This window comes from Plectropomus leopardus, chromosome 2, assembly GCF_026936395.1.
Source record: "Plectropomus leopardus strain MGB_pleo_1.0 chromosome 2, ASM2693639v1, whole genome shotgun sequence".
NCBI lineage: Eukaryota > Metazoa > Chordata > Actinopteri > Perciformes > Serranidae > Plectropomus > Plectropomus leopardus.
In genome coordinates, this window is record NC_142177.1 from 27,255,002 (window position 1) to 27,273,119 (window position 18,118).

The 18,118-nt window shown below is 38.4% G+C and overlaps 2 protein-coding genes across 3 annotated transcripts; both read left to right on the plus strand.

The window, feature by feature from the left end:
• Positions 1-248: 248 nt before the first annotated feature.
• Positions 249-5,827, plus strand: emp3a (epithelial membrane protein 3a (MAM blood group)). The gene is made up of 5 exons (XM_042499270.2): positions 249-373; positions 2,917-3,027; positions 3,564-3,666; positions 3,788-3,928; positions 5,248-5,827. Exons 2-5 carry the CDS (start codon positions 2,950-2,952, stop codon positions 5,421-5,423), a joined length of 498 nt encoding a protein of 165 aa, XP_042355204.1. The 5' UTR covers positions 249-373; positions 2,917-2,949; the 3' UTR covers positions 5,424-5,827.
• A 442-nt stretch (positions 5,828-6,269) lies between these two features.
• Positions 6,270-16,091, plus strand: sack1e (scaffolding CK1 anchoring protein E). Of its 2 annotated transcripts, none has more exons than XM_042497895.2 (11): positions 6,270-6,614; positions 6,713-7,404; positions 8,910-9,056; positions 10,832-10,956; positions 12,259-12,693; positions 13,696-13,755; positions 13,888-13,947; positions 14,065-14,112; positions 14,197-14,428; positions 14,519-14,725; positions 15,621-16,091. In XM_042497895.2, exons 2-11 carry the CDS (start codon positions 6,937-6,939, stop codon positions 15,804-15,806), a joined length of 1,968 nt encoding a protein of 655 aa, XP_042353829.2. In that variant the 5' UTR covers positions 6,270-6,614; positions 6,713-6,936; the 3' UTR covers positions 15,807-16,091. The 2 variants fall into 2 exon arrangements, with proteins under 2 accessions (XP_042353829.2, XP_042353821.2); XM_042497887.2 differs by having other exon boundaries at positions 6,271-6,614; positions 14,062-14,112.
• The last annotated feature ends 2,027 nt before the right edge of the window (positions 16,092-18,118 follow it).

An 18,118-nucleotide genomic window follows, 5' to 3' on the forward strand; every position in this document is an offset into this window, starting at 1 on the left:
TAATTGTCTTTTGGTCTGAGTCTCAATAATGACATACATTACTTCATCTTCCAAATTTCAAAGCAAATTGGATGTCTGCAGCTTTTAAGGAAATGCCGCGTTTTTATGCAGGTCTACAGGAATGTTATTTTTGGTGTTGAGCTGGTCCAAACCACAGTTTTGAGGGGGAGGGCAGGGAAACTTTAAGGAAATGGGTGTTGAGAACTCCTCCTATATCTGACTCCACATTCCTCTTCTGCACCCTTCTCTCAAAGTTTGGGAGCTGAAACGCCTATGAGGACAAAAAGAGCACAGAGGGAGGACAACAACAAGTGGGGGAAAAAAAATTCAAAGACGATCACTGAAGGGGACAGACAGCCACTGAAGCTGAAGGGTAAGAACTTCATCTTGGTTATGCTGGATTAAATCCTGGATTTTCACATATATCTTAGTATGACAATGAGTCACAGCTAACAAAAGAGCCCTAAATTACATTATTTAAACACTTATGAGGATGCTTTTCTGTTTTTCCAAAGTGTTTTCAATTTCTTTTGTTCTGTCCGTGCTGATTTCCTCAAAATTTTATGTAAACCAGATGTATGCAATCAAACACATGCCTCTCTGTGTTGTCCTCAATCTAGCAGCAGTCACCACTATGGGCAGAGCTGGGTGGGAAAGACAAACATGTGCAAGGCAAAGAATAGCCGACCCACTCCTAAAAGTCTAAGTGTGTACTGTACAGTTTAGGAAAGGTCATTTAGGGAAAAGGGAAAGTCTACAGCCAGGACTTGTATTTGAAAAAGGGATTCAATGTTTTTTGAAACAGCTAGCAGTCTCTTTTTTCCTGCCACAGAAACAAATGCACAGTTTTGATATCTTAGACAACTTTCTTTCAGAAAAACAAAATGCATTTAATTAACTTGGTCATATGTAATGTAGAATAAAAACTATCATCATGTTTAAGCAGTTTGCACAACACGTAACTAGGCTACAGTGGCACATTCTGTTGTGGTTTATTTTATTAAATAGTTATCCAGGGGAACTGAAACCAAAAAGTCTTACTTAATAATGTGATTTCCCCTTTTTGTGTCCTGAAAAATGTCTCTGCTGGAAAAAAGTGAGTCAGATCAGTTAGTCATCCATCAGATTCAGTTGATCTAAATGCATTTTTATCACAGCTTTCTTCAGTGTGAATCATTGGGGAATGTGTTTCAAAAGGACAGAAATCAAGGGGAATTAGTTTGTAGGTTTTTCATATTGAACCTCAAGTATATTGACATTGTGACTGTTTACATGCAAAAACTGTTTTTGCTTTTATTCTGAAAAAGACATTATTCCTACTGAGCTGTTGAATGAAAATTAATATTCCACCTATACTCCCTTTACATGAAGCCATTCATACTTCAATAAATGTCCCCTTTCTGCATTGAAAATTTTTATATATTTTATAAGTTTTTTTCCGGTTGAGGATTCGTTCATTCATGCAAACACAGCCACTATCTTTGATTTCTTTAACTGCCTTCTTCAAAAGGTCAGCGTTATGATATTTGCACATATCCAAAAACCTGTCAAAGTCTTTCTCAATGTGTAAAAGTAGGTGTTTGTTCATACGACCAGAAATGTTGGCTCTTCTTCCGGGCATGCATCTCTATCACAGTCTTACAACTGTTGGCTAAGTAGTTTGCGTACAGTGTATCCATGATGACAACACACAATGCTAAACCTGAAACAGGCAAGAGGCCGCGTGTTGCAAACAGCAGGAAAACCCTAGTTGTGAGGCATATTTTAAATGTGCTGTACTTGTCTAAAGAACACTCCTAAAACCTGAATAATACCAACAGATCCCAAACATCTTAATCAAAAAATGATTTACTTGAAAAAAGGCCTAATCTCCAAATTAAGACTTTGTCAGATTTCATTTTCATTACGCACTTCCATACATAAACAAAACCAAAATAATGTTTCCCTTAAAACAAAAAAAAACAAAAAACAGCGCAAGTCAGTACAAGTCAGTAATAAATATCAGAATAAAGATATATAGATTTAAATCATAGATAAGTGCAATAAAAATTGTAATAAAGCTCTAAGCATCCATAATTAAAATTGATGAAATGCATTGTTGCAGAGACATGAAGGGCCCCTTTAATTGCCCATAGAGTGAACAATGTTTTGTTTTTTTGTCCACTAATGGCACTACATGTGCATGACTGAGTCCCTAGATTAGGATGGATGAGGGAGGGCAGGACATATCCTGGGAGTTGCCTGTGAGTCCCATTGCCTGTGGAAAAAACCTTTTTAGCAGCTAAAGGTCCTGATGTGGGTGCTCCTGTATCTAAACAGGCTGTGGGAAGGAATATTCAAACAGAAAATGCCATTTGACTCCTATCAAATTCAGGATATTGTAATATTGAGATTAATTGTAGAATAATAGCGTGCATGTAAACATTGTCATTGTGCATCCTTTATACTCTACGTATAAGGATTGTACCCAGATTCCTACAAAGCAGTATGTCGGACTGTTTGTGGAAAAGGATTTCGGACTACATGCTTGTTTACAGCGGTCACAGGGAGCTGATGTTCTGATGTGCTCCTCAGAGACTGGACAGGCTCTGGAGACAGAGAGAAACCCCCCGCTGCCTGTCTGTTTGGCATGCTGGTGGTCTGATAAATGGGCAGAGATTGTCAGTGAGTTGCATGATGAAAGTGCACAGAATTTCCTGAAGAGGCAGACAGAGACTCCACTGTCTCAGGCCACTGACCTCAGAAATCTCCTGACCATTTTGTAAAGATGAAAGGAACAGTGATGAGTTGATGACAAAATGTTTCTTTGACTGCAGAGCTGTTGGTTTCTATGTGGAGCCACCAATGTTAACTCTAATGGATTTTTCAGACACCATCCTATGATCAAAATAACATCACGGTGTTGTTTGTACACAGGATACCAGATTTCTCCCTCATCTCCAAGCAGACATGGTCCTCCTGCTCATATTTCTCGTTGTGCTGCACCTGGTCACCTTGGCCATGCTCCTCACCGCCACCCTGGAGAAGGTAAGATATGTCTTCAGTGGTGGAATGTAACTAAGTAGATTTACTCGAGTACTACACTTCAGTATAAATTCGAGGTACTAGTATTTTGGTACTAGTATCTTGTATGGTTTTTTTTGGGGGTTAAAATTGTTATTAAATAAATTTGAGTTTTTTCAGGGTATTTTTTTCATTTAAAATAATTTTTGATTTTTTTTTTCTTTTTTGGGGAGGGGGGTCCTTTTCCTTTTTTTTTTTTTTTTTAAAAGTTTTAACTTTAAGTTCTTTTTCCTGAATATATATATTTCAGTCACACTTTCCTATCTAATAAAGGCTTAAACTTTTGAGCAAAGTATTTTTACAGTGTGGTATAAGTACTTTTACTTAAGTTAAGGATCTGAATACTTCGTCCACCTCTGCTTTACTTATCTTGTTCTTCTACTAGTATGCCATTTTTAATCCCTGTATGACAGAAATAAAACCAAACACAAAAATGTTGCAGATTAACATGTTATCTGATGGTTTTGAGCACTGTGCCGTTTCTTCCTGTCTTTCTGCAGTCTTGGTGGGTTTGGGATGATTTAGAAATCACAGACCTCTGGTATAACTGCTTCCATGATAATGCCACAAAGACCTGGCTGTGTGCTGCTACCAATGAAAGTGGTAAATGTTCTAAATATTTGTCTGTGTGAATTTCTGCATGATTGAATAAACATATTCTGCCTGAAGCTTTTCATTTTGTACTGTCATTGTCTTCCACTCATTCTCTGACCTGCTCCCTCAGACTGGCTACAGTCTGTCCAGGCCCTCATGATCCTCGCTGTGGTCTTCTCCTCCATCTCCTTCCTGGTTTTTCTGGGTCAGCTGCTCACCATGTCCAAAGGAGGACTTTTCTACTTCACAGGACTTTGTCAGGCATTTGCAGGTGCTAATGTCTTTCTCTATGGCCCTCATAATATGTATGTCTTCAAAGATATTCATGACAACTATACTTAGAAATCTTATTCATAGAGACTACGCTGTGATCTGTATCTGTGTCTGTATCTGTTAAACCAGAGTTTAAACCAAACCTTACCCAGGCCAAGCTGAGGCTGTTATTAAAACCTTAAATTGATATTGGTTTATCAGCAGTTGCTATATTTGCTTTTTCTTAGAAAACTATCATACAAACTCAGAATCAAGCCCCTGATCATTTTTAATCACAGGGGTTAACACAGCTAATAAGGATTTTCCTTCATTGCAAATGATTCTGACGCATTTTACACGAATGATACTTGTAAAAAGTGCATCATCTGTGCCTGATACCTGTTTCATGAAACAACTCTTCAACTCAACCATTTGCTACAGCCAATAGTGCCCATCTGGTTAAAACAAATGAAGCTATATATTTGTGTTCCACTTTTTTCATATTTACATCTTCAAGAGGAACCAGTGGGCTTGAGGCCGCAGACCATTTAGGGAAGTCAGAAGGAAGTGAGAAACTAACTAATGGGTCTTTTGTGACATTGGTTAACCAGAAGAAAAAAGCAGAACAATGCCACTATTATCCTCTTGAAACAGATATTTTATCATTTTTTTATTTTGTGTAAAATTTAAACAGGCATTCTCAGTAATTATCAGTGGTGGATGAAGTACCTGAAAGCCACACATGAGTCAAAGTACAGATAGATAATGATCTTGGTGAAGGTTAGTCACATATTAGGATATAACATGAGTAAAAGTCTCAAAGAATCTGATATTTGCTGCACTTAATTATCAAAAGTAATTTTATCATATCAAATATATTAGTATATAGTATTTAATGTAAAAGCACAAAACATGCTGTTAATAAAAAGTGAGCAGAATTCTGAGTATTATGAAGTATATTTCTTTTTATGAGTAAACCACCTGATCTGACCTGCAGCCTTGGCTTGATTTGAAATCAGAACATAACTGCGACTTTGAGAGCACTTCTTTGCACTTGCCCTTCGGTGATTAATCTATATCTGACTAAGCTAGGACCACTGATTTACTACACCTACCAATTTTAATTTGTTGTAATGAAGTAACGAAAAAGGTTACAGGAAATGTATTGGAGTAAGTGAAAGTTGAAACCTCCCCCAAAAATTCTTAAGTACTTTTATGAAGTATTATTATTTTGTTACATTTCACCACTGGTGATCGTGATGTGTAGTCAAATATATACTTAGTATGAAAATGTATGACTGTGATTTGAACTCAAACTTTAATGTGTTACACTTGCAGGTTTCACAGCCTTTGCAGCTTGCCTCATCTTCACCTTCCACAGAAAGGAGATCTTAAGTGACTCCAGAGATCTGAGCAAAGGACGCTTTGGCTACTGTTTCATCATGGCGTGGCTGTGTGTCCCTCTCCTCCTGGTCAGTGGAGTCCTGTACGTCCACCTGCGCAAGAAGCAGTGAGCCAAAACCAGAGAGGATAGAAAACCTCTTAAGAGTGTGATACTCTTCACACACTTTAATCACTTTTCAATTAACAAAGGAAATAAGACCACTGAGAAGGAAATACCTCTTTGAATTCTGATAAACAATTCTGCATTTTTCTGTCTCAGGATCCACCCACCATTATGCATGGTATGTGAGATATTATGTCATCATGGTGGCATCTCTGTGTGAAACATGTTGCCACTCAAAACCAGATCAAGAAAACTAAAACTGAGTCGTGCTGTAAGATACAATGCTCACATTAATGTGTTACATGAAGGACATCGAAATATTGGCTAATAAATGCGTAAAGTTGTTGTGCTTATTGTATGATTTTTTTTGTATATATTTTTGTTTACTTAATAAAAAATCAAAATATTGAATGTTGTGGTGAGCTTTACTAAAGAGTATTCCTGTATTTAAAGGGATAAATCTGTGTAAGTCCTTTTTTGTTTTGTATGAAGTGTTTTTTCTGTAACACAGTGCAGGTGCAATCCTCTGACATAACACCGTGTTTGCAAAAGGGTGTGCCGTCTTTGTCCTCTAATCACTGTTCGTTTAAGACACTCATTGTTTACTTTGTTAAAGCATTCTTGCGCTGTTCTCCACAGAATAGAAAAAGAATAATAAACTGATAACAAACAGGCCAGTCAGACTTGCGTCATATCAGGAGTCACAAACACTTTTTTTCCTAAAGTATTTCAACAGAAATAAAAAAGGAATTACTGTGAATGCACCTGACACCTTTAAAAATCAGATACGGTGTTACATGTTGCTGACAAACCTACCTGTCAGGCTGGGCAGGTCCAAAAAGGAAACCGTGAGGTAAATAGCAGCCTCTTAGATAAAGTACACATGGCAGTATTATTTGCCACACACCTGACACGTGTTTAGGAAGTGTATACGCAGGAATTAACAAATACTATGATTTGATTTAAATTCTGCAGCTGTGAAGATCAGAGGGATTGTCAGCGGGATTGTAAGTGTGTGTCTGAGCAGCTAATCAATCTGTCAGCTGCACAGAATCTCTGGAATCTGACAACAGCGTTGTTAAGGAGGAGTGTAAGGGTTAAGATGGCATGCAGGGGAGGGAACACACGAGGAGCCGCAGCTCCTGATAGTTTATGAGTACTACCAGAGTCTGAGGAATATTGACATGCTGCCCGGGAGGTGAGTTTAACTTTGTATTGATTTTTGTGTGTTCAAACTGATTTTTCCACTCACCGATCACTTTTACTTATTGACTGTTTTTCTCACATCAACCTGAGGTGGAGAAAAAGGCTGCTGCAGAATAAACTTGTGAACCCCGAAGAGACTTTTAGATATCTGGACAGCTCTTGCCAACATGGAACTATTGTGACTTTTTTGCCAGAGGAATGAATGAAATACCTTCAACTAGATTAAAAGGGGACATGAGCCGACCTTGGAAAGTCTTGTCACACAGCAGGAGTCAGTAACTTTGATAGGTAACACTTATTCCCAGAGACACACCATGTCAAACTCTCAGGAGCAGAGCCTCGATGAGAATGCAGTGTTCCTGCCGGTGAACGAGTCCTCCCCAGAGTTCCTCTACTGTGAGAAGGAGCGGCAAGCAGTGGAGAGACTCCTAAACGCAGGACCAGAGGCCTTCTACAGCTCCATCGGCACAGAGCGCTCTGGCTGCTTCCTGTCCTCTGAGGAGGTCGGCCAGATAACCAGCTGGGCCCAGGACTACCGTTTCAACCCGCTACAGGTGCAGAGGCAGGAGAATGGAGAGGGAGGCAGCTCAGACACGGACGACCTCTGTTCCACCTACTTCCCTTCCTTCTCAGACACACCAGCCCCCGACCTGGAGCTGGGCTGGCCTGAAAAAAGCCCCTGGGTCCCAAAGGGAAGCGTCACAGTCCACACCAGTCCGCCTGCAGAGGGAGAACCTCCTGTCAGACAGATCATTAGGCATCACCTGCAAAAGGCTAGCCAAGTATGCAAATATGACAGGGATTTGATTTTTTACAAATGAACACATAACATTTTTTCTAGAGCTATCAAATGATAAAGTTTTAAATCCCAATTAATCGCAGTTATTAGTCAATTGCGATTAATTGCATTTTTTAATCATACATTTTCAATTCCATTATTTTGCATCATAAAACAGTTTTGAAGTCCATATTGATAAGATGTAGCAATTCTTACCAGATTGTCTAGATTAGGAATCAAATGACCACAAAAAACTGCATGGGACTAGCATAAAGTGGGCATGTCTGTAAAGGCGAGACTCGTGTGTACCTATAGAACTCATTTTTATTCAGATATCTTGAGGTGAGAGGTCAAATGACCATGTCCTTTTTCCATCGCCAAAATGTACTGAGAAGCTAACATGACGTAATTGGTACAACTGGATTCCTTATGTCCTCTAGTTTAATATTATACCAGTATAATCACCATAACTTTAAAACTCAGCCCGGTACAGTTTCTTGAAGATGGGAATGTTGGCTGGTGATTAACGTGATTAATTAAAAAAAAAAAACAATGTGTGCTGTACAGACCTCAATTGCATTGCAAATAATGCATTAACATTAATATTAATATTTACATTAATATTTTCATATGGGTAAAAGTAGAGAATATCAGGACTAATGATGTTTTAGTTGAATATTTAAAGGTCTAGTGTTTAGGATTTAGTGGCATTTAGTGGTTGCAGAACTGACACTTCTTCCATGTGTCAAGCGTGTATGAGAGCTATAGTAACATAAAAACATGAATGCCGCTGATGGGCTTGCTATGGAACTGTGGTGGTCGACGCAAAAACATGAATGGTCCTTTTCAAAGCCAGTGCTTTGTTTATCCATTTGGGGCTACAATGGTAGCAACATGACGGACTCCTTAGTCGAGGACCCACTTCGTATGTAGATATTAATGGGTCATTCTAAGGAAACAAAAATATTTTTTATTTTCAGGTGATTATACACTAATTAAAACATAGTCATAATTATTATATACTATTTCTGCCAATAGGTGCCCCTAAATCCTGCACCCTGGAACTTTAAACATTTAGATAGAGAGAAATATTGTACTTTTTTGTCCACTGGGTCTATTTGTTGGCTTTAGTTTCAAATTTGACTTGAAAAATATTGTGAAAACTCAAAAACATAATGCACAGCTTCAGTTTAAACTCTTCAATGGCATACAGAGTATTCAGACATGATGCAATCTGCACCTGCTACAACATAAAAACTGCCCTAAAGGTTATCATCAGTAAAAGATAACACCCTGAAAGGTACATATTTTACTTTACTACATTTTGCTTGTAATATTTGTTCAAGTATGTCATTCCACATTCCATTGTTGCATCTAGCTAAATAGCATGATTACGTTTTCGTAATGAGGGAAAAATAAGGAGGAAATAAGGGGTTCCATTTTTGTGTATGCCACTTTCTAAATGATTCTGCCAATCACAAGCTAAGTGACATGTTGTGTCTTACGCAGGTAATTGCTATTGTGACAGACAGATTGACAGATGGTGCAATAATTGGCGATTTACACAATGCTGCCTCTCGGGGTGTCCCTGTCTACGTCATCCTGAATCAAAGGTCCATTCAAGAGAGCTTCACGCTCAACAGGCTCAGGCATCCGGTGAGTCACCTCTTGCACATCAGCACACGCCTAGCAGCCATCCACTTTTGTATGTTTATCATGGCAATGAAAGAACCTGAGATTTTATTTTGCCAAAATCAAGCACCACCAGTCTTGTTTTATGGGATTCTTTCAAGCAGAAGTTACATCTCAGAGTGTTAATTAAAACTTGACACGCAGCATATGTACTCTGGAGAGGTATCTCAGATACTGCAAGCGTCCTTTTACTTTGGTATGCTTATCTTAGGAATGTAACAACGCTTAGTTAAACTGGTTGCACAGCATTCAGCGTTGTCTGTGTTTCTTTCAAGTGATGAAATGTTATGAATGATGTTGGGGACAATGCATGTAGTAAATCAAACTGACTGAACAGAAATTAAAATTTTGTCTATAATTGGGGAAAGGACTAATTCTATTAATTTTATAATATTAATTGTGCTGGTATGCCGTGGCTGTCACAATCTGATGCACATTGTATTACCCTTGATAGGGGTGAGGCTCTAAGGAAGGCAGTGTTGGTTGGTCAGTCCACCACGTCCGTCCAGACTGAAAAATCTTACAGATATTGAAGATAGTGCAAAATATTTCCAATCAGCAGTGAACAAAATAAAATATGTTTCAATACTTACAATTTTTAGTATACCATAACAAGATTTATATATCTCAATACATAGTAAGTCAAATGCAGTATGCCAAAAATACCAGGATGTTCAGGTGGGGTTTTTCAGTATGCAGGCCAGCATGTTTTTCTCGCTATTCTGACCCCATACGTCACATCGACTGAGTTGCAAACAGATGACAGATTGTTGACAGTTGACAGCTGTCTGGAGATGGCAGACAACAGCGCATTAAAGTGACTGATGACCAGTGGCAGAGTAATAATAGGAATCTTAACTGCTTAAATGGACAAAATAATCATACAGATTACCAACAATGCCAAAAAATCAAAATAGTGATAGAGAAATGCATATGGAGGCTAATTTTACTGTTGTGAATATAAAATATTAGAATTCACAATCTTTAAAGTTATTATGTTTTGTTTGATCTCCATGGTAACAGATATATGAGCAAGAAGTTTAAAGTTCAGAGCGCAGTGTTATTAAGAAGTAGTATGTGTCGATTATGTGAATACTGCATGCAGCATTGTGTTCTTTGTAAGAGTAGCCGCAGTACTTACTGAAAGTAAAAAGAAGTATGTGATTCAGAACGCACCCGCTGCATCAGACTTCAATCTTAAAACAACATTGGTGGAGCCCTCTCGCTAAGGTCTCTGTAAATAGTTTGTAAGGCAGGGGATAACTTAACCTGTTTCCACAGAAGCTTCCACCTTAGTTTGGTGTGCTGCTGATGCTAGCATTACTACACAGGATTGGAAATGTATAAAAAAAAATACACATGCAGTGGCAATGAGTTGTAGACTGACTGAATGTGGAAAAACTGACTGAGACATATGTTTATGATAATCTAGCATACCTGCAAAACTATCAAATGACACTTCCATCAGCCTCATCTGTACTTTATGTTTAGTGCTGACTAGCAATGCTAAACTAAGATGGTAACAATGGTTAAAAATTTTACCCGCTAAACATGAGCATGTTAGCATTTTGAGCAATGCTCTGCTGCCTCACAGAGCCCCTAGTATGACTGTAGACTCTTGTTTAGCCTACAGACAAGCCTTGTGTATGATACACAGTTCATCACATTTCATGACACATAAACACCAAGTTTTAATGTAGTTCAGTCTCAAGTTTCAACTTAAGCTTGTGGTTTGGCAGAATATGCAGGTCCGTGTTCTTGGAGGGAAAACCTTCTGTTCGAGGACAGGACGAATGGTCGTCGGGGAAATGAAAGACAAGTTCCTTCTGGTGGATTTAGAGACAGTGATTCATGGCAGCTACAGGTGATCATTTGTGTCTTTTAAAGGAATACTTCACCCCCAAATGACCTTTTATACGTCAGTTACTTGCCCTGTGTTATTTTGAATTTGTATAGTATAGTTGTAGTAGAGACAGTTCTTGATGAATTAAAGTCAGAGGGGACCGTGTTGAACAACAGCAAAACCACTGCAAAATATCCATTTACAAACTCCCACACAACTCATGCAATATTATCTAAATCTTATTTATCCAGTCGTATGCTCAGTAGTAATTTTACCTCGCTAAACACCGAAGCTGCTGGTCTACCACTGCTTCGATTGGTAGTTTGTGCTATTTTATAACTTTGCTGAATCTGAACTAACCTTCACCAAAGTCACACAATAACTAAACAAACCAACTGATAGAGACAGGGGTAGAGCAGCAGCTCCCGTGTTCAGTGATGTTAAATTACAAGTTTTGTCAATGGAGTCTGTCTTTGAGGAGAGCACTGATAAGTTCCTCTTTAAGTTCAGCTTCCTGTCAGAAAGGGCGGTGTGTTTGGAAAGTACTGAACATACGACTGCATAAATGAGACTTGGATTATACCAACACGTTCTCATCCAGGCTCTTCACATGGTGCCGCTCTGTCAGTGACCTTCCACTTCTACTTATGATGCTTTAAATGTCCTTTTGCGTCAGCTGTTAACGCTCCAGAATGCTGTTACCGCAATGTCAACAAAGTGGGATGAATGATCCTTATATTTGGCAACCAACACGGATGTCACGATAGTTAGGATTAGGCAATAAAGTCATGGATGGTTGGCTTTAGGCAAAAGAGGCCCATGGTAAGGTGTAGAAAAAACAAAACATCAACACAGGAACAACCCCTGGACTCCTGCACAGCCATTTGTTAGTAGGACCCTTCCACCTCCCCACCCACATGCCCCATAAGCGTACTCGCACTCCTTATATTATGTGGTTACCAGCAGTGTTATTACCTGACGCTGTCTTTCAGAGTTTCATGCAAATGACCGTTCTGTCTGGACGCATTCACAAGTGACTACGCCCATGCATGTTGCATGTGGACACGCCCGGTGCCATCTGGTGTTGTATGAAAGCGTGTTCACCTGTCCAATAGTGTGTCTCCACATTAATGTGTCGTCCCCCCACCCCCACCCCCAAACGTTTTTGTTTCCTAAATTCAAGATAGCACGGGGTGAGCAAACCATATACAAATGATCATTTTGTGAGTAAAGTATTACTTTAACTCATTCCTTTTATTTGTATCACACACACACACACACACACTTGAAAGTGATGTAACATGCTGTCTTTGCACTCTGCAGCTTCACATGGACGGACGCCCACCTGCACCGACAACTGATCACTGTTCTACATGGCCCAGTTGTTGACTCATTCGATAGAGAGTTCAGGATCCTTTTTGCAGCTTCGCTTCCCGTCCCAGACATATGGAGGGCTGCAGGAAACAATGTAGATGTTACTCATCAGCTGAAAGACCATTCGGATCTCAGGTTTCAAAAATATCACCATTTGGAGCCTGAGATTATCAACCCTCCATCCCCACCTACTGATGCGCTCCTAGACTGGGAAGCCATGGGGGTTGTCCAGAGAATCAACAGCCTCCCAGACTGTCCTCTTGATCAACACGAAGAAATCATGGCAGAGAAAATGCCGCTACAGAACAATATGCTGTTTGAAAAAAGCACCCTCGTTAAGGACGGATTTACTTACAATGGACACCAATTTGTGGATAAGAAAAGGTACATAGATCATCTTGACTTAAGCAATCTTAGTGGACCAAGCTTACAGTGCACTCGTAGGAATAATAGTGCTTACTAAAACCATAAAGCATTCTTCGACTTGTCCTGACAGGAGAACCCTTTTCTGATTCTGTTAGAACTCTTTATAAGGTTCCATCTGGAACCCTTTCAGGGGGTTCTACTATGAACTCAACATAAAGGGTTACACCTAGAACCATTTGAGAAAATTCACACCAAGTTCCCAATGAGAAGTTATACAAAAGAACTCTTCTTTGGTTAAATGGGTCCATGCAGAACCATCTTCACCTGGAACCTCTCCACCTTCCAAAGGTGCTAACAAGAACCCACTGAGGGGTGTTGTATAAATAGTAAATTACGACATTACACATAGATCTCTCTCCTATTCCAATAGTTTATGAGGTCAGGGGTCAGAGGGACCACATCCATCAATGTTAGGCTTCATGAGGGTTTTCAAGGTCCAGTGCAACCCGCAACAGTCTTGGTTCAAGATTCTATTTTTAGGGGGTGGAGATGTCTTGAAATCACTGCTGGGAGTTTTACACTGTTACACACTGTGCAGCAGGTTTGGGAATCCAAGCTCAGTCCCAAATTAGAACCAAATGCAAAGTGCAAAGTACCCATCGGTACTCATAAAAAAGACACAAGATTGTATGTTATAGTATTTTATTTATTTATGGAACCAGGAATACTTTCATTGAGATTCAAAATCTCTTTTTCAAGGGAGTCCCCTTTGGAACCTTTATTTATTACATTTATTATTAAAAGTGTGTACAAATTTAAATTCATAATGCCACGATTACGCCGATATTTTGCTTTTTTTTTCAATAATTTTCTGTTATAGAAACTTACACCAACATATTGAAACACATTTTCTGTTTTCTGTATTTTCTTAACATTCTTTGAGTGATTCCCTAGAAGACAGCATGGTCTTAATACTTTGTGCTTTTTGCATGCCTTTATTGATCTTTTTGTGTGTGACAGGGTTTATGAAAACATCTCTCCAGTGACAAACAATGTGCCAGATGAATCAACAACTTTCAAGTGAGTCTTGTTACAGCCAATCTTGTCATTATCCTGAGTAAGAGTATCAGCTTTTGTCTTTTAATGCTAACTTTTCTTCAAATCTTGTGCTTTTTGCGTGACTTTATTGATGTTTTTGTGTGTATGTGACAGGGTTTATGAAAACATCTCTCCTGTGACAAACAATGTGCCAGATGAATCAACAACTTACAAGTGAGTCTTGTTACAGCCAATTCTGACATTATTCTGAGTGACAGTATCAGCTTTTGTTTTTTAATGCTAACTTTTTCTGCAAACCTTTCTTTGGGATCTTGATTATTTTCATAGTAGCACACAGCCCCCGCCAACAGACCCGACAACTCCTGAAAGAATGAAAAGGTAAAAAGATACAACAGGAATTACACTGAATAAATTATTATTGAAATTTTATATCCAAAAAAAAAGGTTTTTTTTCTCCTGCAGGGTGGAACACATAATAAATAAAGCCATTTCCAGGCAGCTGTCTACTGAGATGAGCAACAATTTAGATGACAAAATGACAAGACTTGATGATAAAGCAAGAGAGCCAGCACACAACATGATCATACTTTCCTCTTCTAAGAGAAGAGAGCACTCAAGGACAGAGGCAATTTTGGAAGAAGAGAGCAACATAAAGGAAATTAGCTCCAAAGTGGAGAACACACCATCTTCTAGAGTGAGTAACTGGCCTTTTCTGTCAAAACACTCGAGTTAACCTTGTGCTCCTGTGAGTTGAGAAAACTGAGGTTTATTTCTCTGCTCACAGAAACCTATCATCCTGAGGCTGCCGCAGTCTGAGAGCTTCAGCTCTCTGAGTGACATTATGAAGAAGATTCAGCCTCAGCAGAGCACTTCAGGTCTGCTCAAGAAAGGATCAAATGCCGCTGTGTCAGAAATGAGCCGATCCATGATGGACCTGAGCGTCCACAACGCAGATGATGACAGAGCGCGGGTGCCGAGGCTTAAGGCCAGTGTAAGTGTGTGGATTCATTGTGTTTCTATGTGCTTGTGGTGTAGGAGTGATGGGAAAAGATACCTTTTACTAAAAATAAGTTTACAGATATTTTATGCTTGAACTCAATAAGGTAGAAGAAGCAATCTTATTGTTTACTCAAGTAAAAGTACCCCAATAATAAAATATCCCCAACAAACAAATTAGCTCACTTACCTCTGTTATCAAGTCAAGCAGACTCAAGCAGTTTGGTGTTCAGATACCCACCTCTACCTGCAAAACAATGGAAGTCAGTGTAGTTTATTTATTTAATATTATTGAGACAAATAATGCACACAACACACAAAATACATAGTTTAGAATTAAATATATGGTGATCATATGAGGCAAGAGTTCCCCTTCGCCTCCAAACCAGACTAACCAATGGCATGTTATCGAATTCCCCCAAACAAATACAATCACATATTCACATATACAATCTATAAATACATCCACACAGATAATGAAATACATAATAATGCACATACATACAGCAGTAGAAGAAGTATGTAGATCCTTTACTGAAGTACTAATATGTCTCTGTGAAAATACTCTGGTACAAGTAGAAGTCTGCATTGTAATGTTACTATAAGCTCAAATTCATATATAAAGACAGAAAATACAGAAAAAAACTACCAAAAAACAAATGATAGAAAATTGAAAAGAAAAACACAGCAAAAAAACTCTCAATATTTTTTTTTAAAAAAGAGAAAAAAAGGAAAAACATCAAATGGTGGAAAATGAAGCAAAATGGCCTAAGCAACGAGGAGTCATTAAATGTAGGTGCTCTAAATGCTCAAATAAAGTGCCATTACCTCAAAAGCACATTATGATTTTAATGTCCGCTGTTGCTGTAAATCTCCTGTGTACTCTGCAGTGCTTCGACCCAGATAATATGACTCCTGCTCTTAATCTGATGAAGAAGAGGAACGACGGGTTGAAACCTTTATTGTACAGAACTCCAAAAAACTTTGTGCCCAGAGAGAGGCCGCGCAGCTCCAGTTATGTATTCAGTATGGACTGGAGGAGGTCACTGGCGGAGAGGGAGGAAAAACAGGAATGACGAGCAAGGAAGAAAATACATGAGGAGCCTTAATATGTTCTGTAGTCTCCTGTCACCAAGGAAGGCAGCTGCCAGAAGCCGATAGTTAAGACCTCTGTTGTGGTAATTAACTTAGCCAAAAACGGTCTGTGACTCTGAAAATGAAATCATTATTAATATGTATAGCAGCATTATCCGTTGATGTGATGTCCCACTGAATTTGCCTATGGTGTTGCACTGTATATATATAGTTTATTTGATGCACTGCTTTACCTTGCATGGTTAAATAAATACATTTAATTGTAATTGTGCTCATAATGATGAGTATCAGCTGTTTTAACCACTGTATATGGCTTTCACACAGTGACAAAGTTGCGGTAGTTAACCAGTAAGAAGGTTAACATCTACATTAATGAATGTTTAACATTTCTGGTAAATACTGGCACATGACAGAGTAAAAGGAGATGGCAACATTACACTGTATATCATGAAAACAAAATTAGGAATTATATGTGACATGTGATTTCAGACAAAAATAATGTGCATGTGCTGATAAGTCATAAAAAGTCCAATGTAGAGAGAAACAGCATACCTGTAGCTAACAGTGAAGACACAGAGGTCTTGTCCTTCATTTAAATTTTAGTTCAGTGTATATACACAGTATATACTCTAAACTGGGGGAAATTTCTGATTAAAAAACATTTTTTTGCGCAGAACAAAGCCAACAATGTGTCAGTCAGGGATCTTCATCTTGATTGTCCTGTGATTTGTTTCTTGGATATTGGGGACTTGAGATGCAATTTAAACTTTTTCAATTGAAAAGTGAGATATTTTAAAAGCACATATTGGTACCTTTGAGACTCACAGCTTTTTAAGTCACACTTTGTAAGCTGAGAAGTGCATAGTTACTCATAAATGAATAAATACAGCAATTATACCACAGCAAGATAATTCCTTATTTAGAAATGTAGTCTGTAATAAAAATCTTGGTCAGGAAACTGGTGTACAATGGAGCATAAAAATAGAGATTTAAATATTGAATAAATATACATATTTATTGAATTTATTGAAGTTTTCAGTGTCTCTTTAAAATGATATGCAGGATTTAAAAGGCTGCTTGTAATTAAGACCTCAGTATTTGTGAAATATATATGTGTGAGAGACAGATGGGGGAAGTAGAGGGGAGTGTGGTACAACCTTACCCTTTTATCAAACTCATACGGCACAGCTTAGGCAGGGATTGCTGGAGATGGGAAACCAACAATGGGAATGTGGTGGAGAACGGGTTTGTGAGGTTAGCCACCTCTTCCAATCACTTGGCTCCATCTGCCCCATTCACAACTTCAGCATGCTCCAAACTTGCATTTTCATTTACAAATATACTTACTGTCCAGATTTGCCACACAAATCTTCCAATGACTTTTTAAGGTGAATTCAGAAATCCATTCTCATCACACCAGGTATTCTGATCCTTTTTATCCCCCTTTTTGCCGTATCGTACATAGCCAATTGTCATTCACTTACAGAGGCTCCTTGCTGTGGAGTGTCTGCCTGCATATTTCCAAAACATCATCATCTCTTAACAACTTCAGGTGTGAACTAACAGGCAGCCTGATGAATCAAGCCCCCTAATAGCCTTCATTAGTATATTGTAACCCTCAGTCTGACTATGCACGCACACACACACACACACACACACACACACACACACACACACACACACACTGATAATTATAATTTGTTTTGATCTTTTTGTGTTTTTTTTGTTGACCCCACTGTACATTGCCTGCATCAAAGTATTGTAATTTATTGTATTACTTGTAATTTTATTACAAGCATTGTATTATTGTATTGCCTTTGGTAAGGTATTTCTATAAGCCCATTTGGGTTTCTAACTGCTCTGGCACCCTGTCTTTTCAACATCTTTTATGTTACTGTTGTTAATGGTGCAAATAAATAAATGAAATGAAATAAATATTTTTCATGTAATGGGTAGGCTTTGAGATCCAGAAGGATATAAATCTTTATCTTCCCCAACAGAGGTCAATTTTTCATCACACAGGGGTCCTTTTTTTTTTTTTTTAAAGATAAGTCTTTTTAAAAAAATCTATTTTATAATCGTATTTTTTTACAGAGGGATTTGTTTTTATTTATTTATTTAGGTAGGGGCCCTTTGAGGCTTTCTCTCTCCTTCTCTGCTAATTCCTTTGTATCGGTATTTGCATATAACTTGTTTGATTTTAACCTATAAACATATCAAACACGGCTAAATAAAAATGATCTTACACACTCCAGTACAGCAGGAGGCGGTATGCACCTCCACACCGCTTTGC